Raw genomic sequence first — 24,969 nt, forward strand, 5'->3', positions numbered from 1 at the left:
AATCAAGATCAAGTGCCATGATAAGGCACTTGATCTCTAACCCAAAACGGCATCGCACAAACAAGTCTTGACTTCCATTTAAAAACTTTGACTCCAGATTTTGACATATCATCTATTCTAATTTGTTTAATTTATCCCTAATTTAAAATTATTCAATTATATTTTTATGGGAAGTATCTACTTATAATATTATCATGTGTTAAAATATCATTTTTTTTTTCTAAACAGCATCAAAAACAATCTTCAACCTTGGATATTACAAATATCAATTCAAAAGATTTTATGGTTGCTTATCTTATTGAAAGTTAAGTTGGTAAATTAACATTTATATTAAGAACCGGGGTTGAGTTGAAAATTCAAAAAAAAAAAAAAAAAAAAAAAAAATTGGATGATTTGTTTATTCCGCTCCTGATAAACAAACCCTGATCAGAAAGTACTCGCTACTGATTCAAATTGTTAAAACTTGAACTAGCATATCTATACTTGAATCAGTGACCAAGCATTTGAATAAAAATACTATATTGCAACACATCCTCACGTGCTACTTGTCTATAATCATTTTATTCAAACTTTTAAACATAAAAACTACGGATTTCTCTTCTCCCAAAAGAATTGATTTCTTTCACCATCTGCACCAAAATTGCAGAGAACACAGATAGGCTCCATGAGATGGGAAAGGAAGGAAAAGAAAATAACAAGTGCGTAGTTGCAATGGCAGCTTGTCAAAATTCTTTTCTTGTATTGAATAGTACCTGGTAACTGGAAACGCCAGTTTATCTGTGTTACGTACAAAGCTATTACATCAAAGAATAACTCAACACAAAAATTCAAAATTGACTTTAGCACACTAAATTTATCAACTATGGAAGTAATTTATTTTGAAGGTTGTAAGGAAGCTTTGTTCATCCGCCAAAAAGGACAAAAGAATATCCTCACACAAGTAATGGACGAACATGACTTCGTGTAGCTCCGGTGCGGCACTGTGCAAAATGGTACAGTTACACCTGACTGCTTTGGATTCTTTGAATCTGTATACTCATTTTAGGTATACTGTAGGTTAGCGATAATCAAGCTAAATGAATTACTTAGCTTTTGAAACAGTTGGCACACAATCTTCATGCCATATATGGCGGGCTTCAATCAACAGCAGCATGTTTCTGCAATTTCATCATTCCTCTGGTAGACTCAATTTCCGGGATATGTGAATCTCTTTGACATTTCTAAACTAAGCCAAGTTGAAGAAAGATCACTGCTACGAGTGACTAGATAAATAATGAATGCTACATAAGCAGCAGTGGCAGCACAGACCAGAAATCCAAACAACAGTCCCTTGACTTCAGAAAAGAAGAAATCTAGCAACAAATAACCATTAATGACTATCACAAGAGCAGCCACAGTCCACGCAATTCTCTGCAAAATAATGATAAAGTTGGTTCAAAAGACTTAAAAGGCATCGAATAACTCGTTAAGCATCCTGTTTACAGAACCCGGCAAGAAATGATGACAGAGAATAATCTGGAGAGACATTATCCACTCAATCAGTTATGTGTCAGTATGAAGCAAAACCATCAAATATGTGTCAGTATGGCTTCATTTCTATACCAGTGCACAACACAGCCCTAGAGACTAATTACTGAGGGCAAAGCGTGAGCACACGAGTCTGTAAATATCTAAATGCATAGAAAACACTGCTTTCATAAAGCTATTCAAAGAATCCAGTAAACTTTGCATGAAACCTTCATAAAGTTTAGTTCCCATAATAAGAACCAATACAACATTCTTGAGCTAAAAAAAGGAACTGTAACAGAATGAGAGAAAGCTACAAAATGGATCAAGCAAGTGGCTAAGCAATTTAACAAAAAAAAAACAGTAATTCTAAGGTTGAATATGATGACATGGGAATCAACCGTGGTGAAGTTTTTTCCGATTTTCTCTTCAATTACACAAATTTTTCTCAAACATTCAACTTAAATTTTTACAGTATCGAATTAACAAAGGAAAAATGTTCTGTTGCGACTGGACCTCATAATTACTAATTAGACCCTATAACTATAAATGGCTTCTCAAATAAAGTTGAAATAAAAAAGGGTAGATTAAAATGGCAGAACAAAGAAGCTAACAATTTACCTCCAAAAAAGGCCCAATCTTGAAGACTCCCATGATCTGCTCCTTCGCCACCAAGGTAAGAAGCGGGATAAGTGCAAAAGGAATTTGTATTGACTGAAGCACATTTAACCATTCATTTAGAATATCCAATGAAGACTCAGAAGTGTTAAATATGAGAGCTACAATTATAGTCGGCACAATTGCACAGCTCCTTGTAATTAGTGCCCTAAGCCATTTCTTTAAACGAAGGTTGAGAAACCCTCCCATGATAAACTGACCAGCATAAGTTCCAGTTATTGTACTACTTTGTCCAGCCGCCAATAACCCAATACCCCAGATGTAAAGAATTGGTAGATGTCCTCCTCCATACTTCTCCTGAAGATATTGCCCCGCATTAACTAATCCTATACTATCAGCTTGTGTAGTACCATAAAATGCTTTGGCAAAAACAGTGGTTACAAATAAGTTGATCATAAAGGAAACTAAAAGAGCAATGGATGACTCAATTGAGTAATAGTTTAGTGCTTCTTGAACACGGCCTTTCTTGTTGGGATCAACATTCCTTGATTGTACTAAAGCAGAATGCAAAAATACATTATGAGGCATAATGACACATCCCACAACACCCACAGCTTGCCTAATGGTTTTTGAGCTCAGTCTAGGAACCAAAATACCTGTGCAGAGTATTACAAAATATTATGGTTTATAAGTTTGGCAACAGTAAGTGATGATATTGACAATCTATTAATTATGCCACCAAAAAAAAAGAACAAAACTGTCCTTTTATGTCAAATAAAATTTCTCACCCAATAAAAGTTCCTTTCCATTAGGTTGTGTGTCCCCAAACATCCAGGCAAATGATAGAGCCATGGTCGCAATTAGAACCGCAAAAACAGCTTCTAATTTTCTAACTCCATAGTGCTCTAGAAATAAAAAAACGAAACTGTTGACAAGAGCGAACAAAAAGTCCTAGTTAAACATAAAGCACAATCGTTTTCCGCACAGCAGGGAGCAACAGATGACATTAATGAACGGATTTTAATTTTTTAGTCCAAACATGATAACCTTGGCAGAACAAAATCCAAACAAAGCAGCATAAAATAATTCATTGTAAGTCTCTGTCCAAACAAATCGCAATAATTCGATACAAAAACAAATATATAAATCAAGAATTCAGCAGCAAACAGCTCCAATTCTCCGAAAAAAAGAAAAACACTTACCAATCGGAGGCCGTAATTAAAACACCCGCCCAAAGCGGCAACACCCCATTACTCAAAATCTGAATTGCAATAGCACTCCCAATAACCTCCTGAATATCCGCTCCAATTAACGCCACTTCAGCCATGAACCACAACACGTATCGGGCCCAATTTGGGTACTCATCTCTACACAGCTCCGCCAAGTGCCGGCCTGTTGCCACCCCAAGTCGAGCCGACAGTAATTGAATCAACAAACCCATGATCGTAGCCCACATTAACAGCCAAAGAAGCGAGTACCCTGCTATTGCCCCCGATTGGAGATCTCCTTCTAAATTCCCTGGATCCAGAAACGCTATGCTCATTAAAAAACCAGGCCCCGTGAACAGCCAAAGTTTTTTCCACGAGAAAGGGGGCACTTGGCCAACGTCTAAGGAGTCCACATCATCGATCAGGATTTTTTCTCGTGAATCGAATGCCGCTTCCTCGTCGTCCGTGGAGGCTGAGGATGGTAAGAGGCGATTGGCCTCCTCGTCACTTGGTTTAGGCGACAACTCGGTGTCGTCCTGGGGTTCGGCGGAGTTCATGAAATATTCTGTCGTGGTTGACGGAATATTCGAATTGGTTTTGTAGTCGCTGGCAGGGTGGTGGACAGACCCCTTTCTAGACGGGTGAGCTTGGATGAGAGTCGAAACTCGAAAGTTTAGCTCCTGGATTTATAATTTTTTATTTTTGGATCAACCCTTTCCATCAGGATTGCAAATATTGTTGCATGGAGGTTTCTGTCCAATTGGAGATTGACGCGTCAGATTCTGTTGGGGCGCTTCGTATTTTGTATTGTTAAAAGTCTACGAAGCCAAGTCAGTCGAATGAGTAATACCAAACTCACAACCTATTTTTACAAAAAATTTTATGACCGTGATGTGACACACTTAGTTAATATTGTCACATTAGTTTCACTACATCAAAGGTATAAAATAATTTTGATAAATCAAATAAATGACCGTTCTTTTTAAGAAAAATATTTTTACAAAATAATAAATTGTTCCTCACAAAATAAATGACCGTTTCTTATGAAAAAATAATTATTCCTCATGAAATGAAAATCGTTCTTTATAAAAAAATAATCATTGTTTTATAAGAATGATAGTTTATTTATAAAAAAGTCATTATTATAAAGAATGATCATTCTTTACGAAGAAATTATTGTTAATTTCTCATAATACCTTAGGTGTCTTAAATAAGCTAATGTGATAATGTCAATCTGTTGACAGCGTTAGTATTATAAAAGAGATCGTAAGATGGAGTATAAATGTAAAATTTTTCTTTTAATATCATCATTAAATATATACGCTGAGATTTTGTTCTTCATTAATCATCAATCCCGTCCTTAGTTTAGTAAACATCAATCAATAATCAGAATCTAAAACGTGATTTACCTAAAAATTCAATATAACATTGAACTCCCTCGTTTCGATTTCCCAAGTCTCAAGAATCACGTCACTCACAAATTCTAATACATATATGCAACCTTTTCGTCCACTCCATTACTTAAAATAATAAAAGATGGGTTTTCTTTGAAAGAAGGGAGAACGACAGTTTTTCACCCAAGGTTTGGTGAAACGACACTTTCCCACCTTCCATTATGTTATGTTAAAAGAATCCGTTATGAGAAAGGGATAGAATAATCAATTTATGTGAACACATAAATCAAAATTTAAAAATTGAAATATCTCTTTCTTCTACGTTGGAGGCTACAACGCCAGCATAACCTGCAATTGCTAGTAGGTTGGCAGCGTCGCAACCTTTAGCCCTAAGTGGGTTGGCTACGATGCTACCAACTCAGCTCGCAGAACCAAATTGCGGCCGAAGGTGCTCAAAACACCCAACTCGACGTGACACCTCGACACCTAACCCTCTTCTTTTCCTGCTCACAATTATCTTTTTGGATCTTATGATCTATGGGTTTGTGATTTTGGGGTTTATTTTTTGTGGATTTTAGTGGTTGGAGAATTTGAAGATTCTTTCTGAAACGGGTTTTTGCGTTTGTTAGATGTTGAATTTTGTCTTGTGTGGGTTTGTGAAAAGAGTTTATATATGAATTTTAATTGTTATTTCAGTAGAGATAAAAAAAACTTCAATGGTTTGTTGGATGTTATGTTGTGTTGTGGGGTTCCTTAAAAAAATTGTATATGAATTTTAGTTGAATAATATCAATAGAGATTGGAAATTTTAATGGGTTTGATGGAGGAACAGAGAAGAAAGAAGATGTGGGCAGAATACATTTGGTGAAGGAAGGGAGAAGAAGGATTTGGACATAATACATTTGGTGGAGGAAGGAGAAGAAGAAGATGATGAGTAGGAAATTAAGGTTGGAGAATGAAAGAGAGATGTTAGAGAGCCATGTGAGGTTTTTGGGTAGGGGTACTATGGTCTATGCGAATACTAGAAAAATAAAATTTGATCTTGCAAAATGTTGTTGTTGGTCAGAGAGGTGCATGTGGTGGGTAGTAAAGAAGTGAAAGGAGAGACAGGAACCAATCAAAAGAAAAAAAAAAAAATTGATCTAGTTTTGTCATGTTTTGCTTCTTCTCTTCTGTAGAATTTTCTCATGTTATTTTGATCGAAAATGATAGAGTTACCGAAGGTTGCGACTAAATCTGTGATCGAATGACGTGAAAAAATCATGACCGTTGATAATATTAACTGATAAAGAATTAACGTCAGGATTTTGTCACTCATTCGGTGCACAACCTTCGGTGGCTATAGCATTACTCTTATTTGATATCACCAGCAAACTTTTATTACTGCTCAATACAGGGTATTGTCATTGTTTATGAGAAGCAAATTTACAATTTATCTCTCAACTTTTATTAAAAATAATATTTTACTGGAATAAGTAAAATTTATATACAATTTTCAACTTAAAGAGAGAGTATATTGGTAATGACTCTGTTGCATGACATAAATAATTAAAAAAATAAAAGGTATTTGTCTTATAATCAATAATAACGGATTTTACTAACGATAAACAGTGATGGAAAGTGTCATTTACCAAACCTGGATGGAAATAATAAAAAAGAATGGGGGACTGGGTACACCATTCAATAGGAAGTTCGTATATGAAGAAATACACCATCCTTCATTAGGATGTGAGCAAACAAAATCAGAAGCATAATAAAAGAATGAACATCTTTGAGATAAAAGCAAACAAAATTCAACAATGGAATGGTATCATTATCTATGTTAATTTGGTACCATTCTTATCTCATCTCCAATCAATCAAACAAACTTTCATTTAAATGCTTATTTTCCAATTACAACTACTATTTCTAAGAGATAGGAAACAGTGGGATGGGATGCTTACGTTGACCACAACTAGAGTGAGAACCATTCTTTTACTTACGGGCTATCAGGCATGCCCTATGTCACTACAAGCAACAGATGCACTTCCACACTCACTCAAAAAGGCACAAAATTCCAAAACAGAGCCCCTGCTCTTAGATTATGAAATATATTGACAAGTTTTCTTCTTTATATCATTTTGGGTGTGAAAATAAGCTTACCAGCGTTCATGCCAAAGATTATATAATAACAATTATGGCCGGTATCCCAAGAATCTTGTCGTTAAAATTGTTTCTCCTCGTTCGCCGTCCTTTCTAACTCTGGCATCTAAATCTCGACCATTGCATTGGCAAACTTACTCAGGATGGGACACTTTGCTTGATCTCCTCTTGCTATCTGGTTCCCAAACAGAGAGTAGATTGTTCATTGAATTTAAAGATTGATGAGCTAGCCTTTTTAACAGTAACAATAATATGAACAGAACCAACCAACATTATATAGTGGTATCATACCAAATCTTGCAGAAATGTGCAGATGATGAAATATTTTGTTCTTTTTTTATAACTTTGATTTTCATATGATAATTAAATTTTAATTACCAATCAAATTCACAAATAGATACAGTAACATGTGTGAATTTGTGAGTAGAACACAAAAAAATAGTATATTAAAGGTTATGAACAACTTATGAGTATCAGATTCGTCAAACCTTTTTATTTTCACATCTTCACTCATTGTATTTGCAATCACAATAGCTTTTCAGACAAATTATAACCATACCATTCAAATTTGAGATAGCAAGTTGAACATGATTGGACGTGGGCGGCACTTAGCATGCAAGGGTTGAGCTTTGACAATGTTAATCCAGCCCCTTCCGTCATGTCCACCATCTCCTCCCCAGTCCTCATCCACTGAAAGCATTGAATCATTGACCCCAAAACCAACCCAAACATTGTCAACCCTAAACCTTCTCCAGGACACCCTCTTCTCCCTGACCCAAATGGCACAATCTGAACCCATCTCTACCCCTCTCTACTCCCTCAAACCTCTCGGCTTAAACATTGTGGATCGGCCCAAAGCTTTGGATCATTTTGTATAGCCCACAAATTGCAAACAAGATTGTCCTTGTGGAATGTGAAATCCTCAACTACGCACTTCTCAGACGATTCATGAGGAATAAAGTGGGGATGGCGGGTACATACGCATGTCTCGTTGATGATGTTACTGAGACAAGGAAGTGAGCCAGATCTGATTCCTCTATCGACGTTCCTGACCTACATGTTTGTCAATTTCTTTTGGACTTTCTCAAGGACTTCTTGATGGTTTAGCAAAAGTGAGAGTGCCCATTCTATAGACTTTACTGTGTGTCTGTGCCAGCCAATAACATTATCTACACAGGAATGGAATCGTTATGTTCAAGAGATGCAAAAATACATGAAATTTCACAAAGATAGTGTGCAGAATAAAGATAGTTTGTAGTATCTGAAGTGAATTATATATAATAGATAATGTTAATTCAGAGGTAAAAATTATTCATAACAAGGAGAGAGAGACAAAAATCTTACAAGCATTAGGCCTTTGATGATCTCGTCGTTGTAGTATCAGGTTCTGATTCTGTAGCCCAACAAAACTTCAATCAACGTATTCTTTCTATCAGTCTCGGAATCATGACCACTTCCTCTTTTCTTCTTCTATGCTCTTCAATCAAACCTGCATGAACTCGTTCTCTTTTCTCTGACACTTGATCAACATGTTCTCAGTTTTGGACTTGAACAACGGTAAGTAATTATACATGGCGTTCCAGCTAATTTAAATGTCTTATGAACTCCTAAACCTCTTTGACTCCTCAAGATCTGCAATGTTATCACCGTAATATCGCTTTCCAGCAATCATTCTCATCATGACGTTTAGTGTTAACTCAAAAAACATCGTCCGCAGTTCGACAGACTGGTCTTGATTCTCTAATAGCTTGCGAATCAGTATCTTGGCCATCACAGGTATACAGAGAACATTTGGAGACGAGAAATTGACAATATTGAAGGGCTGCGATTTTTCGGAGATTTCGCCAGTGATCACCATAAGGAGCCAAGATAAGATGGTGTAATTATGCCTAGAATCTTTCCAATGGTCATGCGAGGGGTTTGGCAAGAGATGTGTCGTCTTGGTCAAACATTTTCTGCTGCAGAAGGTGATGAGACTACGACAACTTTGCGACACCGAATGGAGGAAGGCTATGGACCGTGCTGTTTGGAGATTCTGTAGAGAGTCTGGTGGATAGGTTTCTTCAAGAGGTAGAATGACCTATAATGGGGAGGGAAGAAAAGGGATTGGTGGGAGGGTTTGGAATTGTGTTCAGGAAGTGCTTCGTGATTACATAAAAGCTAGGAATACTGGAAAGCACAAGTAACCAGGAGCCATAGGTCCTTTCTAATTCTTGGAGAGGAGACCCTGGCGTGCTCTGCTTCTCGATGCAGAGCAGTTTTTTTTACTGCTGACTATTAGATCAAACCAAACAACCAAACAAACATTCTGAATAATTAAAGTTGATTAAATTAAGAATACTTTAATGAATACAATCAAGATTTCAGAGGGTGAATTATTGGATTACCATCGAATCTTTTAAATTAAAAAGAAGAATGAGATTAGCACTGCACCATCAGCTTCCTATATGATACTGACCATCCAATGAAGTAACTAGAGTTGAAATTTAAAATACGCTAAATATAATGGGTAGATAGGATTTTTTTTTTTATAATTACAAGAGCATGTCCTTGCTGGGTCCTATTCTACGATTTTTCATGAAGTGTACTCATTATAATCATGTGATGTTACATTCATGGACATTGGACATGGAAATGACGTAAAATAATGTTATGACAAGAAAATCAAAGGCTGACGTGGAGTGCGTGACGAAACGTGGTTTGCTCCCGTCAGAACGGTAAGCACACGTCAGGCCTGCCAAACGCCCTGGTGTTCCCAGTGTCCGCTAATCTGCTCCAAATCGCGTGAAATCGGCTTGAAAATGGGTAATGGGACGTAAAATCAGATTAGGTCCTGACAATCACACCAACCCAAGGGTTTAGTGATGATTACGCACATTCACCTGGGTATAAGAAGAGGAAGACCATTCTTAAAGGGATTCGACAATTTTACATAAAAACTCTCTCTTTCTTGTAAACAACACATTTACTTTTTCTAAATCTTGTGTAAGTCAGTCCGCTGTTGCGACCTGACCCACACTATCAATATCAATACAAATCAGTGGACGTAGGACTTGCTACCTTAGCATCCGAACCACTTTAAAAGCTCTCATAGCATTTATTTCGTATTGATAATCCATATTCACGTGCGTTCCTTGTCCAATCAACGTTGCGCACGTGTCAATTGGTTGGTGCCTAAATCACGCATCAACAGTTTGGCGCTAGAGGAAGGGCGGATTTAGTGTCTACCCTTCATCAGGAGAATCTTCGACCCCCTGGTCCCACAGTTACAAATGGCCCGCCAATCTGGACCTGAGCAAGTCAACCAGCGTGCTGAAGGAGTCCCCCTTGCCCAGAGGGATGCCCCTTCCAACGTACCTCCAGTTTCGCAAAATGCTGCGGGGGATATCCCGGCAGCTCCACAACTCGACCCTGCCATCAAAAGCTACCTGGAGAGGTTCGACAATACTCTCCAGACGGTCAACTAGAGGCTAAACCGTTTGGACCAAGGCATGTCTTCTATGACAGCCGAGGCGGTACAACCACCAAAGACGCCTGCAGGTCGCGCAAAAGCGCGGCAAAGGGCAATAGCCCATGCCGCGAGCACTGCAGAGCGTAGGCGCAAGGGTAAGCAAGTGGCAAAAAGTAAGCCTACGGGCTCCCAAGGACCAGCGAACACAAAAGGTGCCCCAAGCAGGGTATCGGCAAAGCTGAGACTCGGCGAAAAAGTGAATCCCGAGCTGTCCCATGCCACGTCGCAGGCAAACCCAAGCAAAAATGCTGGGCGCGATGATTCCTATCACCACCAGCAGAACGACCCCGATCGTTATCATGCGGGTGGCCCCCACACCTCGCGGGGCGGTTCGTACCACCGCGAGGGTCGTGAAAATGCCCCGCACAATCCAGCACCTTCACACGCCTCTAGTCAGCGTGTGTCGAGTGCGGCCGGAAATGTTGGCCGAGGCGAGGAGGAATCCGACCTCTGGACCTTCCTGAACCGTAATCAAGAAGGTCGGACTCGCACGGGTGAAAGCAATCCCCAATTGGCTCCGCTACCACAAATTGAGGAGCTACAGCGAGCTCTGGATAGGTTAAGGGAGCAGCAAAATGAACAGGCACAGGTCGCCTCTGCATCCCCTTTTTCTCCCGAAGTGCTAGTTGCTCCACTCCCACCAGGGTTCAGAATGCCAGATATGCGGCCGTTTGATGGGAACTATGATTCGTAGGATCACTTATATGAGTTCAACGACCTGATGGAGCTCCACCAGGTTTCGGACCTTACAAAATGCCGTTGTTTGGCCGTGACGCTGACTTCTCACGCCAAGCGATGGTTAAGGTCACTCCCGGCGGGATCGATCAGTTCGTGGCCTCAGATGAGCACGACGTTCCTGTGGCATTTCCAAGCCAATCAGAAGTTTTCGATGCCTTTGAGCTACCTCAGCAACATAAGGCAAGAAAGAGACGAATCCCTGCAATCTTACATTGACCGTTTCCACAGGGAACTCAACAAGGTGGCCCACGCTCCAGAAGAGTCCATCCGAACACTTATAATAGCTGGAGTTCACCCGTAAACCGACCTGTGGAAATGATCTCCTCTTGCTATCTGGTTCCCAAACAGAGAGTAGATTGTTCATTGAATTTAAAGATTGATGAGCTAGCCTTTTTAACAGTAACAATAATATGAACAGAACCAACCAACATTAATAGTGGTATCATACTCAAATTTGCAGAAATGTGGAGATGATTGAAATATTTTTGTTTTTTTTTTATAACTTTGATTTTCATATGATAATTAAATTTATAATTACCAATCAAATTTCACAAATAGATACAAGAACATGTGTGAATTGTGAAGTAGAACACAAAAAATAGATATATTAAATGGTTTGAACAACTTATGAGTATCAGAATTCGTCAAACCTTTTTATTCACATCTTCACTCATTGTATTTGCAATCACAATAGCTTTTCAGACAAATTTATAACCATACCATTCAAATTTGAGATAGCAAGTTGAACATGATTGGACGTGGGCGGCACTTAGCATGCAAGGGTTGAGCCTTTGACAATGTTAATCCAGCCCCTTCCGTCATGTCCACCATCTCCTCCCAGTCCTCATCCACTGAAAGCATTGAATCATTGACCCCAAAACCAACCAAACATTGTCAACCCTAAACCTTCTCAGGACACCCTCTTCTCCTGACCCAAATGGCATCAATCGAACCCATCTCTACCCCTCTACTCCCTCAAACCTCTCTGGCTTAAACATTGTGGATCGGCCCAAAGCTTGGATCATTTTTTATAGCCCACAAATTTGCAAAAGATTGTCCCTGTGGAATGTGAAATCCCAACTACGCACTTCTCAGACGATTCATGAGGTAATAAAAGTGGGGATGGCGGGTACATACGCATGTCTCGTTGATGATGTTACTGAGACAAGGAAGCTGAGCCAGACTGATTCCTCTATCAGACGTTCCTGACCTACATGTTGTCAATTTCTTTTGGACTTTCTCAAGGACTTCTTGATGGTTTAGCAAAAGTGAGAGTGCATTCTATAGCATTTACGTGGTGTCTGTGCCAGCCAATAACATTTCTACACAGGAAATGGAATCGTTATGTTCAAGAGATGCAAAAATACATGAAATTTCACAAGAGATGTGCAGTAATAAGATAGTTTGTAGTATCGAAGTGAATTATATAATAGATAATGCTTAATTCAGAGGTAAAAATTATTCCATAACAAGGGAGAGAGAGACAAAAATCTTACAAGCATTAGGCCTTTGGATCTCGTCGTTGTAGTATACAGGTTCTGATTTTGGAGCCCAACAAAACTTCAATCAACGTATTCTTTCTATCAGTCTCGGAATCATGACCACTTCTCTTCTTCTTCTTCTATCTTCAATCAAACCCTGCATGAACTCGTCTCTTTCTCTGACCTTGATCAACATGTCTCCCAGTTTCTTGGACTTGAACAACGGTAAGTAATCTCCTACACTGGCGTTCCCGCTAATTTAAATGTCTCTTTATGAATCTCCTTAAACCTCTTTGACTCCTCAAGTCGCATGTTATCACCGTAATATCGCTTTCCAGCAATCATTCTCATCATGACGTTAGGTTAACTCAAAAACATCGTCCGCAGTTCGACAGACTGTCTTGATTCTCTAATGCTTGCGAATCAGTATCTTGGCCTCATCAACTGGTATACCAGAGAACAATTTGGAGACGAGAAATTGACAATATTTGAAGGGCTGCGATTTCGGAGATTTCGCCAGTGATCACCATAAGGAGCCCAAGATAAGATGGTGTAATTATAGCCTAGAATCTTTCCAATGGTCATGCGGGGCGTTTGGCAAAGATGATGTCGTTCTGGTCAAACATTCTTCTGCTGCAGAAGGTGATGAGACTACGACACTTTGCGACACCCGAATTGAGGAAGGCTATGGGACGTGCTGTTTGGAGATTCTGTAGAGAGTGGTGGATAGGTTTCTTCAAGAGGTAGAGTGGACCTATAATGGGGAGGGAAAGAAAGGGACTTGGTGGGAGGTTTTGGAATTTGTTCAGGAAGTGCTTCGTGATTACATATAAAGCTAGGAATACTGGAAAGCACAAGTACCAGGAGCCCATAGGTCCTTTCTAATTCTTGGAGAGGAGACCCTGGCTGTGCTCTGCTTCTCGATGCAAGAGCAGTTTTTTTACTGCTGACTATTAGATCAAACCAAACAACCAAACAAACTTCTGAATAATTAAGTTGATTAATATAAGAATACTTTAATGTAATCAAAAGATTTCAGAGGGTGAATTATTGGATTACCATCGAATCTTTAAATTTTAAAAGAAGAAGAGATTAGCACTAGCACATCAGCTTCCTATATGATACTGACCATCCAATGAAGTAACTAGAGTTGAAAATTTAAAATACGCTAAATATAATGGTAGATAGGATTTTTTTTTTTTTAATTACAAGAGCATGTCCTTGTGGGTCCTATTCTACGATTTTTCAATGAAGTGATACTCATTATAATCATGTGATTGTTACATTCATGGACATTGGACCTGGAAATGACGTAAAATAATGTTATGACTAAGAAATCAAAGGCTGACGTGGAGTGCTGGACGAAACGTGGTTTGCTCCGTCAGAACGGTAAGCACACGTCGGCCTGCCAAACGCCCTGGTGTTCCCATGTGTCCGCTAATCTGCTCCAAATCGCGTGAAATCGGCTTGAAAAATGGGTAATGGGACGTAATCAGATTAGGTCCTGACAATCACACCAACCCAAGGGTTTAGTGATGATTACGCACATTCACCTGGGTATAGAAGAGGAAGACCCCTTCATTAAAGGGATCGACATTTTACATAAAAACTCTCTCTTTCTTGTAAACAACACATTTACTTTTTTCTAAATCTTGTGTAAGTCCCGCTGTTGCGACCTGACCCACACTATCACTATAATACGCTGAGATTTTGTTTCTTCTATTAATCATCAATCCCGTCCTTAGTTTAGTAAACATCAAATCAATAATCAGAATCTAAAACGTGATTTACCTAAAAATTCAATATTTAACATTTGAACTCCCTCGTTTCGATTTCCCAAGTCTCAAAGAATCACGTCAATCCCACAAAATTCTAATACATATATGCAAACCTTTTCGTCCACTCCATTACTTTAAAATAATAAAAAGATGGGTTTTCTTTGAAAGAAGGGAGAACGACAGTTTTTCACCCAAGGTTTGGTGAAACGACACTTTCCCACCTTCCATTATGTTATGTTAAAAGAATCCGTTATGAAGAAGGGTAGAATAATCAATTTATGTGAAACCTCATAAATCAAAATTTAAAAATTGAAATATCTCTTTCTTCTACGTTGGAGGCTACAACGCCAGCATAACCTGCAATTGCTAGTAGGGTTGGCAGCGTCGCAACCTTTAGCCATAAGTTGGGTTGGCTACGATGCTACCAACTCAGCTCGCAGCCAACCAAATTGCGGCCGAAGGTAGCATCATAAACACCCAACTCGACGTGACACCTCGACACCTCAACCCTCTTTCTTTTCCTGCTCACAATTATTCTTTTGGATCTTATGATCTATGGGTTTGTGATTTTGGGGTTTATTTTTTGTGGATTTTTAGTGGTTGGAGAATTTGAAGATTCTTTTCTTGAAACGGGTGTTTTGCGTTTGTTAGATGTTGAATTTTGTCTTGTGTGGGTTTGTGAAAAGAGTTTATATATGAATTTTAATTGTTAAATTTCAGTAGAGATAAAAAAAACTTCAATGGGTTTGTTGGATGTTATGTTGTGTTGTTTGGGTTCCTTAAAAAAATTTGTATATGAATTTCAGTTGAATAATATCAATAGAGATTGGAAATTTTAATGGGTTTGATGGAGGAAACAGAAGAAGAAGAAGATGTGGGCAGAATACATTTGGTGAAGGAAGGAGAAGAAGAAGATGATTTGGACATAATACATTTGGTGGAGGAAGGAGAAGAAGAAGATGATGAGTAGGAAATTAAGGTTGGAGAATGAAAGAGAGATGTTAGAGAAGCCATGTGAGGTTTTTGGGTAGTGGGTACTATGGTCTATGCGAATACTAGAAAAATAAAAATTTGATCTTGCAAAATGTTGTTGTTGGTCCAGAGAGTGTGCATGGTGTGGGTAGTAAAGAAGTGAAAGGAGAGACAGGAACCAATCAAAAGAAAAAAAAAAAAAATTGATCTAGTTTTGTCATGTTTTTGCTTCTTCTCTTTCTGTAGAATTTTCTCAATGTTTATTTTGATCGAAAATGATAGAGTTACCGAAGGTTGCGCACTAAATCTGTGCATCGAATGACGTGAAAAAATCATGACCGTTGATTAATATTAACTGATAAAGAATTAACGGTCAGGATTTTGTCACGTCATTCGGTGCACAACCTTCGGTGGCTATAGCATTACTCTTATTTGATATCCACCAGCAAACTTTTATTACTGCTCAATTACAGGGTATTGTCATTGTTTATGAGAATGCAAATTTACAATTTATCTCTCTAACTTTTTATTAAAAATAATATTTTACTGGAATTTAAGTAAAATTTATATACAATTTTCAAACTTAAAGAGAGAGTATATTGGTAATTGACTCTGTTGCATGACATAAAATAATTAAAAAATAAAAGGTATTTTTGTCTTTATAATCAAATAATAACGGATTTTACTAACGGAATATAACAGTGGATGGAAAAGTGTCATTTTACCAAACCTGGATGGGAAATAATAAAAAAAGAATGGTGGGACTGGGTACACCATTCAATAGGAAGTTCGTATATGAAAGAAATACACCATTCCTTTCATTACGGATGTGAGCAAACAAAATCAAGAAGCATAAATAAAAGAATGGAACATCTTTTGAGATAAAAGCAAACAAAATTCAATCAATGGAATGGTATCATTATCTATGTTTAATTTGGTACCATTCTTATCTCATCTCCAATCAATCAAACAAACTTTACATTTAAATGCTTATTTTCCAATTACAACTACTATTTCTAAGGATATAGGAAACAGATGGGATGGGATGGGATGCTTACGTTGACCACAACTAGAGTGAGAACCATTCTTTTACTTACGGGCTATCAGGCATGCCATATGTCACTACAAGCAACAGATGCACTTCCACACTCACTCAAAAAGGCACAAAATTCCAAAACAGAGCCCCTGCTCCTTAGATTATGAAATAATATTGACAAGTTTTCTTCTTTTATATCATTTTGGGTGTGAAAATAAGCTTACCAGCGTTCATGCCAAAGATTTATAAGTTATAAAATGATGGCCAAGAATCGTGTCGTTAAATTATTGTTTCTCCTCGTCGCAACTAGGTTTATTGGTTTCGCCGTCCTTGCTAAACTCTGGCATCTTGCATTGGCAAACTTACTCATGGATGGGACACTTTGCTTGATCTCCTCTTGCTATCTGGTTCCCCAAACAGAGAGTAGATTGTTCATTGAATTTAAAGATTGATGAGCTAGCCTTTTTAACAGTAACAATAATATGAACAGAACCAACCAACATATATATAGTGGTATCATACTCAAATCTTGCAGAAATGTGCAGATGATTGAAATATTTTTGTTCTTTTTTTTATAACTTTGATTTTCATATGATAATTAAATTTATAATTGAAGTTTTTTCGTACCAATCAAATTTCACAAATAGATACAAGTAACATGTGTGAATTTGTGAAGTAGAACACAAAAACATAGATATATTAAATGGTTATGAACAACTTATGAGTGTCAGAATTCGTCAAACCTTTTTATTTTCACATCTTCACTCATTGTATTTGCACATCACAATAGCTTTTCAGACAAATTTATAACCATACCATTCAAATTTGAGATAGCAAGTTGAACATGATTGGACGTGGGCGGCACTTAGCATGCAAGGGTTGAGCCTTTGACAATGTTAATCCAGCCCCTTCCGTCATGTCCACCATCTCCTCCCCAGTCCTCATCCACTGAAAGCATTGAATCATTGACCCCAAAACCAACCCAAACATTGTCAACCCTAAACCTTCTCCAGGACACCCTCTTCTCCCTGACCCAAATGGCATCAATCTGAACCCATCTCTACCCCTCTCTACTCCCTCAAACCTCTCTGGCTTAAACTTTGTTGGATCGGCCCAAAGCTTTGGATCATTTTGTATAGCCCACAAATTTGCAAACAAGATTGTCCCTTGTGGAATGTGAAATCCTCCAACTACGCACTTCTCAGACGATTCATGAGGTAATAAAAGTGGGGATGGCGGGTACATACGCATTGTCTCGTTGATGATGTTACTGAGACAAGGAAGCTGAGCCAGATCTGATTCCTCTATCAGACGTTCCTGACCTACATGTTTGTCAATTTCTTTTTGGACTTTCTCAAGGACTTCTTGATGGTTTAGCAAAAGTGTAAGTGCCCATTCTATAGCATTTACTGTGGTGTCTGTGCCAGCCAATAACATTATCTACACCAGGAAATGGAATCGTTATGTTCAAGAGATGCAAAAATACATGAAATTTCACAAAGATATGTGCAGTAATAAAGATAGTTTGTAGTATCTGAAGTGAATTATATATAATAGATAATGCTTAATTCAGAGGTAAAAATTATTCCATAACAAGGGAGAGAGAGACAAAAATCTTACAAGCATTAGGCCTTTGATGATCTCGTCGTTGTAGTATACAGGTTCTGATTCTTGTAGCCCCAACAAAACTTCAATCAACGTATTCTTTCTATCAGTCTCGGAATCATGACCACTTCCTCTTCTTCTTCTTCTATGCTCTTCAATCAAACCCTGCATGAACTCGTCTCTCTTTCTCTGAAACTTGATCAACATGTTCTCCAGTTTCTTAGACTTGAACAACGGTAAGTAATCTCCTATACATGGCGTTCCAGCTAATTTAAATGTCTCTCTATGAATCTCCTTAAACCTCTTTGACTCCTCAAGATCTGCAATGTTATCACCGTAATATCGCTTTCCAGCAATCATTCTCATCATGACGTTTAGTGTTAACTCAAAAAACATCGTCCGCAGTTCAACAGACTGGTCTTGATTATGTAATAGCTTGCGAATCAGTATCTTGGCCTCATCAACTGGTATACCAGAGAACATTTGGAGACGAGAAATTGACAATATTTGAAGGGCAGCGATTTTTCTGAGATTTCGCCAGTGATCACCATAAGGAGCCCAAGATAAGATGGTGTAATTATAGCCTAGAATCTTTCCAATGGTCATGCGAGGGCGTTTGGCAAAGATGATGTCGTTCTTGGTCAAACATTCTTCTGCTGCAGAAGGTGATGAGACTACGACAACTTTGCGACACCCGAATTGGAGGAAGGCTATGGGACCGTGCTGTTTGGAGATTCTGTAGAGAGTCTGGTGGATAGGTTTCTTCAAGAGGTAGAGATGACCTATAATGGGGAGGGAAAGAAAGGGACTTGGTGGGAGGTTTTGGAATTTGTTCAGGAAGTGCTTCGTGATTACATATAAAGCTAGGAATACTGGAAAGCACAAGTACCAGGAGCCCATAGGTCCTTTCTAATTCTTGGAGAGGAGACCCTGGCTGTGCTCTGCTTCTCGATGCAAGAGCAGTTTTTTTTACTGCTGACTATTAGATCAAACCAAACAACCAAACAAACATTCTGAATAATTAAAGTTGATTAAATTATAAGAATACTTTAATGAATAAATCAAAAGATTTCAGAGGGTGAATTATTGGATTACCATCGAATCTTTTAATATTTAAAAAGACGAATGAGATTAGCACTAGCACATCAGCTTCCTATATGATACTGACCATCCAATGAAGTAACTAGAGTTGAAAATTTAAAATACGCTAAATATAATGGGTAGATAGGATTTTTTTTTTANAATTTTAAAATTGATTTTGAAAATCCTCAAACAATTTTAAAATAACTTGATAAGCATTTATGTTAGGTCTTTTGTTTTATGGTTAACTCATAATCATGCCACAAATTTTAATTCAATTAAATATTCTAACCATTAGAATAAAATTAATGCACTTTTGCCTTCATTATTGAATATAATTCAATAATAATATTTAAATATCTTTGGGTGCGTTTAGTTTAGTATTTTGGATAAGATTTTGGGGATAGTATTGGGTTATTGGATAGGGGAGTATTACGAGGTAAATTTTAAAAATTTGTGAAAAAGCCCTTAGGTTTACTAATTTAATTAAAGACCCTAACATATAAAATGACAAAAACACCCCCACCACCTGCAGTGCCAGATTCCGGCCACCACCGCCGGAATCTGGCCGGAAAATTTCATTACGGCACAGACCGGTCGGATCTGTGCCGTAACACGTCGTTATGGCCTTTTCCGGCCAGATCCATGGTGGATCTGGCCGGAAAAGGCCAGATCTACGGTCTGTTATGGCAGTCGACGGCCGAAAAAGGCCAAACGACGACCATCTTTGGCCGTCGTTTTCGGTCAACGACGGCCAGATCTGGCCTTTTCCGACCAGATCCGTGGTGAATCTGGCCGGAAAAGGCCACATCGGTGAATTCCGGCCATTTATGGTCGGAAGTTAGGCCGTTGTACAGATTCCAGCTATCACCGACGGTGGTTGCCGGAATCTGACAAGTTGGGTTGATGGGGGTGTTTTTGTTAATTTTTAAACTTTTTTTCAGGGGGTATTTAGTGAAATTAATAACCTTATGGGGTTTAAAAGTAATTAAAAAAAATAGGGTAATATTTCTGAAATAATGTGCCAAACATTATTTGGAGAATAGGATCCAGAATATGGATAAAAATATTAAGCCAAACACAGCCTTTATTACCCTTGGTTGGTACTAGTTATCCACAAATAATCATTTCTCACCAATATATTAATTCAGATGTAATAATTTACAAACGAATATCGTTAATCTGATTAATAATATGTATCATTCTCTCTCTCTTTAAGCTTTGTTTTATGTGTAATTATTTTTGTTCATTGTAATCTAGTCGTGGGCCAAATATTGGATTATGATATGTTTCATTATAACTCTTTAAGATCAAAACTCCCACTATTTATGGTAGATGTCTAGCAATGTTCTATAACCCATAAACCATAATGAAGAATAAACTTCATTAATGAACCTTTTAATCGTCATATATACTATGTAGTAAAATCTCTCCGTCATCCAATCTCGATCAAGAATAGGTTCATGGTATGTCAAAATCATTTATTTAATTTTTATCCGAATTGTTAATCAATACATTGGAACACGTCGCCATGAAACACCTTTCATGTGACTTTATTATACACTTCGGCCAAAGATTTTCCTTTTCCAATGTTTATTGACATTCGTTTGAAAACTCATAATTATTTCAAGTCAACAGATCTCTTATTTATTATCACTTGTCTTCGCACATAAACTATACATGACCAAACCGGCTTCTTGCACATGACATGATTGGCCTCGTAATTATACACCATATGAACCATATGCATCTCCTACGAATTCAACTGTGATATCTCAAGTCTAAGGATCAGTGGTACACTAGTACGATCTTACGATGTATCATTGACTATATTTTAGATGTCCATGTGATTCATCATAATCAGTCATGTTCGATAAACAGTTCACTAACCGCTTATCCACGCTAATGCTCAAGTGATATGACTTTTGTAATCATTGACACTATTGTCATCACATGACATTTAATAAAGACATTCAGCATGTCTACTATACAATGTTATTGCCCAATTAACATTATGTACATAGGGAACTCTTGGTTGATTCGATCTTCTAAAGGTTCAGATCATCCGGACATTCCATATGTAATGTGAACAAAGTATAAATTGAAGTAGTAAGAAAAACATATAAAACGAAGAACAATTCTTATAATATTAACAATGTAAATAATGCATCATTTTAAATATACAAGACAATGTCCCATGAAACCAATAACACGATTGGTTCCTAAGGCATACACTAATAATTATTAATAAATTTTATATACTAGAATAGCCATTTATAAAATTAGTTTTCCTTGAAAAAATTACACCAAGTTCACAATTTAAAATTTGCCAAGAGTTTTTGGGTCACAATATTTTTACAGAAAAATTTGTGATCATACCATTCAAATTTAGATAGCAAGTTGAACATGATTGGACGTGGGCGGCACTTAGCATGCAAGGGTGGAGCCTTTGACAATGTTATCCAGACCCTTCCGTCATGTCCACCATCTCCTCCCCAGTCCTCATCCACTGAAAGCATTGAATCATTGACCCCAAAACCAACCCAACCATTGTCAACCCTAAACCTTCTCCGGACACCCCTTCTCCCTGACCCAAATGGCATCAATCTGAACCCATCTCTACCCCTCTCTACTCCCTCAACCTCTCTGGCTTAAACTTTGTTGGATCGGCCCAAAGCTTGGATCATTTTGTATAGCCCACAAATTTACAAACAAGATTGTCCCTTGTGGAATGTGAAATCCTCCAACTACGCACTTCTCAGACGATTCATGAGGTAATAAAAGTGGGGGATGGCGGGTACATACGCATTGTCTCGTTGATGATGTTACTGAGACAGGAGCTGAGCAGATCTGATTCTCTATCAGACGTTCATGACCTACATGTTGTCAATTTCTTTGGACTTTCTCAAGGACTTCTTGATGGTTTAGCAAAAGTGTAAGTGCCCATTCTATAGCATTTACTGTGGTGTCTGTGCCAGCCAATAACATTATCTACACCAGGAAATGGAATCGTATGTTTAAGAGATGCAAAATACATGAAATTTCACAAAGATTGTTGAGTAATAAAGATAGTTTGAGTATCTGAAGTGAATTTTATATTAATAGATGATGCTTAATTCAGAGGTAAAAATTATTCCATAACAAGGGGAAAAAGACATAAATCTTCAAGCATTAGGCCTTGATGATCTCGTCGTTGTAGTACTCAGTTCTGATTCTTGTAGCCCCACAAAACTTCAATCAACGATTCTTTCTATCAGTCTCGGAATCATGACCACTTCCTCTTCTTCTTCTTCTATGCTCTTCAATCAAACCCTGCATGAACTCGTCTCTCTTTCTCTGAAACTTGATCAACATGTTCTCCAGTTTCTTAGACTTGAACACGGTAAGTAATCTCCTATACATGGCGTTCCAGCTAATTTAAATCCTCTCATGAATCTCCTTAAACCTCTTTGACTCCTCAAGATCTGCATGTTATCACCGTAATATCGCTTTCCAGCAATCATTCTCATCATGACGTTTAGTGTTAACTCAAAAAACATCGTCCGCAGTTCAACAGACTGGTCTTGATTAGTAATAGCTTGCGAATCAGTATCTTGGCCTCATCAACTCGTATACCAGAGAACATTTGGAGACGAGAATTGACATATTTGAAGGGCGCGATTTTTCTGAGATTTCGCCAGTGATCACCATAAGGAGCCCAAGATAGATGGTGTAATTATAGCCTAGAATCTTTCCAATGGTCAGGCGAGGGCGGTGTGCAAAGATGATGTCGTTCTGGTCAAACATTCTTCTGCTGCAGAAGGTGATGAGACTACGACAACTTTGCGAGACCGAATTGGAGGAAGGCTATGGGACCGTGCTGTTTGGAGATTCTGTATAAAGTCTGGTGGATAGGTTTCTTCAAGAGGTAGAGATGACCTATAATGGGGAGGAAAGAAAGGGACTTGGTGGGAGGTTTTGGAATTTGTTCAGGAAGTGCTTCGTGATTACATATAAAGCTAGGAATACTGGAAAGCACAAGTACCAGGAGCCCATAGGTCCTTTCTAATTCTTGGAGAGGAAATCAAAATTTAAAATTGAAATATGTTTTTTTCCTTCTATTTCTTTTTTTCCCAATCTTTTCTTCGCCATCATCTCTTCCTTCTACGTTGGAGGCTACGACGCCAGCATAACCTGCAACTGCTAGCTGGATCGGCAGCGTCGCAACCTTTAGCCAAAAGCTGGGCTGGCTGCGATGCTACCAACTCAGCTCGTAGCCAACCAAATTGCGGCCGAAGGCAGCGTCATAGACACCCAACTCGACCGTGACACTGATGCCGACACGTCAACCCTCTTTCTTTTCTTGCTCACAATTTTTCTTTTGGATCTTATGGTCTATGGGTTAGTGATTTTGGGGTTTATTTTTAGTGGTTGGAGAATTTGAAGATTTTTTCTTCAAACGGGTGCTTTGCGTTTGTTAGATGTTGAATTTTGTGTTGTGTGGGTTTGTGAAAAGAGTTTGTATATGAATTTTAATTGTTAAATTTCAGTAGAGATAAAAAAACTTCAATGGGTTTGTTGGATGTTATGTTGTGTTGTTTGGGTTCCTTAAAAAAATCTGTATATGAATTTCAGTTGAATAATATCAGTAGAGATTGGAAATTTTAATGGGTTTGATGGAGGAAAGAGAAGAAGAAGAAGATGTGGGCAGAATACATTTGGTGAAGGAAGGAGATGAAGAAGATGATTTGGGCATAATACATTTGGTGGAGGAAGGAGAAGAAGAAGATGATGAGTAGGAAATTAAGGTTGGAGAATGAAAAAGAGATGTTAGAGAAGCCATGTGCATTTGAGGTTTTTGGGTAGTGGGTACTATGGTCTATGCGAATACTAGAAAAATGAAAATTTGATCTTGCAAAATGTTGTTGTAAATTTGATCTTGCAAAATGTTGTTGTTGTTCCAGAGAGTGCCTATGGTGTGGATAGTAAAGAAGTGAAAGGAGAGACAGGAACCAATCAAAAGAAAAAAAAAAAAAAATTGATCTGGTTTTGTCATGTTTCTGCTACTTCTCTCTCTGTAAAATTTTCTCAATGTTTATTTTGATACCCGCCCAGCAAACTTTTATTACTACTCAATTACAGGGTATTGTCATTGTTTATGTGAATGCAAATTTACATTTGTCTCTCTAACTTTTTATTAAAAATAATATTTTACTGGAATTTAATTAAAATTTATATACAATTTTTAAATTTAAAGAGAGAGTATATTGGTAATTGACTCTGTTACATGACATAAAATAATTAAAAAATTATTAAATAAAAAAGTTAAGGGTATTTTCATCTTTATAATAAAATAGTAATGGATTTTACTAACGAAATATAACGGTGGATGGGAAAGTGTCATTTTGAAACTTAACAGGTGGGAAAGCGTTGATTTGCCAAACCTTGGGTGGGAAATAGCCATTCTCCCTTGAAAGAATAAGAAAATAAAAAAAGAATGGTGGGACTGGGTACACCATTCAATAGGAAGTTCGTATATGAAAGAAATACACCATTCCTTTCATTACGGATGTGAGCAAACAAAATCAAGAAGCATAAATAAAAGAATGGAACATCTTTTGAGATAAAAGCAAACAAAATTCAATCAATGGAATGGTATCATTATCTATGTTTAATTTGGTACCATTCTTATCTCATCTCCAATCAATCAAACAAACTTTACATTTAAATGCTTATTTTCCAATTACAACTACTATTTCTAAGGATATAGGAAACAGATGGGATGGGATGGGATGCTTACGTTGACCACAACTAGAGTGAGAACCATTCTTTTACTTACGGGCTATCAGGCATGCCATATGTCACTACAAGCAACAGATGCACTTCCACACTCACTCAAAAAGGCACAAAATTCCAAAACA

The 24,969-nt window shown here is 37.8% G+C and overlaps 2 protein-coding genes across 3 annotated transcripts; both read right to left on the bottom strand.

Annotated features, from left to right (window-relative positions):
* Positions 1 to 719: 719 nt before the first annotated feature.
* LOC116125657 (metal transporter Nramp2-like) lies at positions 720 to 4,037 on the bottom strand. The gene is made up of 4 exons (XM_031411379.1): positions 3,327 to 4,037; positions 2,913 to 3,049; positions 2,128 to 2,780; positions 720 to 1,410 (listed from the first exon to the last, which is right to left on the bottom strand). Exons 1-4 carry the CDS (start codon positions 3,887 to 3,889, stop codon positions 1,186 to 1,188), a joined length of 1,578 nt encoding a protein of 525 aa, XP_031267239.1. The 5' UTR covers positions 3,890 to 4,037; the 3' UTR covers positions 720 to 1,185.
* A 12,695-nt stretch (positions 4,038 to 16,732) lies between these two features.
* Positions 16,733 to 18,954, bottom strand: LOC116125662 (cytochrome P450 81Q32-like). 2 transcript variants are annotated; one of them, XM_031411387.1, is made up of 3 exons: positions 18,005 to 18,954; positions 17,201 to 17,824; positions 16,733 to 16,788 (listed from the first exon to the last, which is right to left on the bottom strand). In XM_031411387.1, the coding sequence occupies exons 1-2, from the start codon at positions 18,887 to 18,889 to the stop codon at positions 17,204 to 17,206; spliced, it is 1,506 nt and encodes a 501-aa protein (XP_031267247.1). In that variant the 5' UTR covers positions 18,890 to 18,954; the 3' UTR covers positions 16,733 to 16,788; positions 17,201 to 17,203. The 2 variants fall into 2 exon arrangements, with proteins under 2 accessions (XP_031267247.1, XP_031267246.1); XM_031411386.1 differs by lacking the exon at positions 16,733 to 16,788 and having other exon boundaries at positions 17,083 to 17,824.
* Positions 18,955 to 24,969: the final 6,015 nt, after the last annotated feature.

This window comes from Pistacia vera, unplaced genomic scaffold (assembly GCF_008641045.1).
Source record: "Pistacia vera cultivar Batoury unplaced genomic scaffold, PisVer_v2 Contig169, whole genome shotgun sequence".
Taxonomy (NCBI): domain Eukaryota; kingdom Viridiplantae; phylum Streptophyta; class Magnoliopsida; order Sapindales; family Anacardiaceae; genus Pistacia; species Pistacia vera.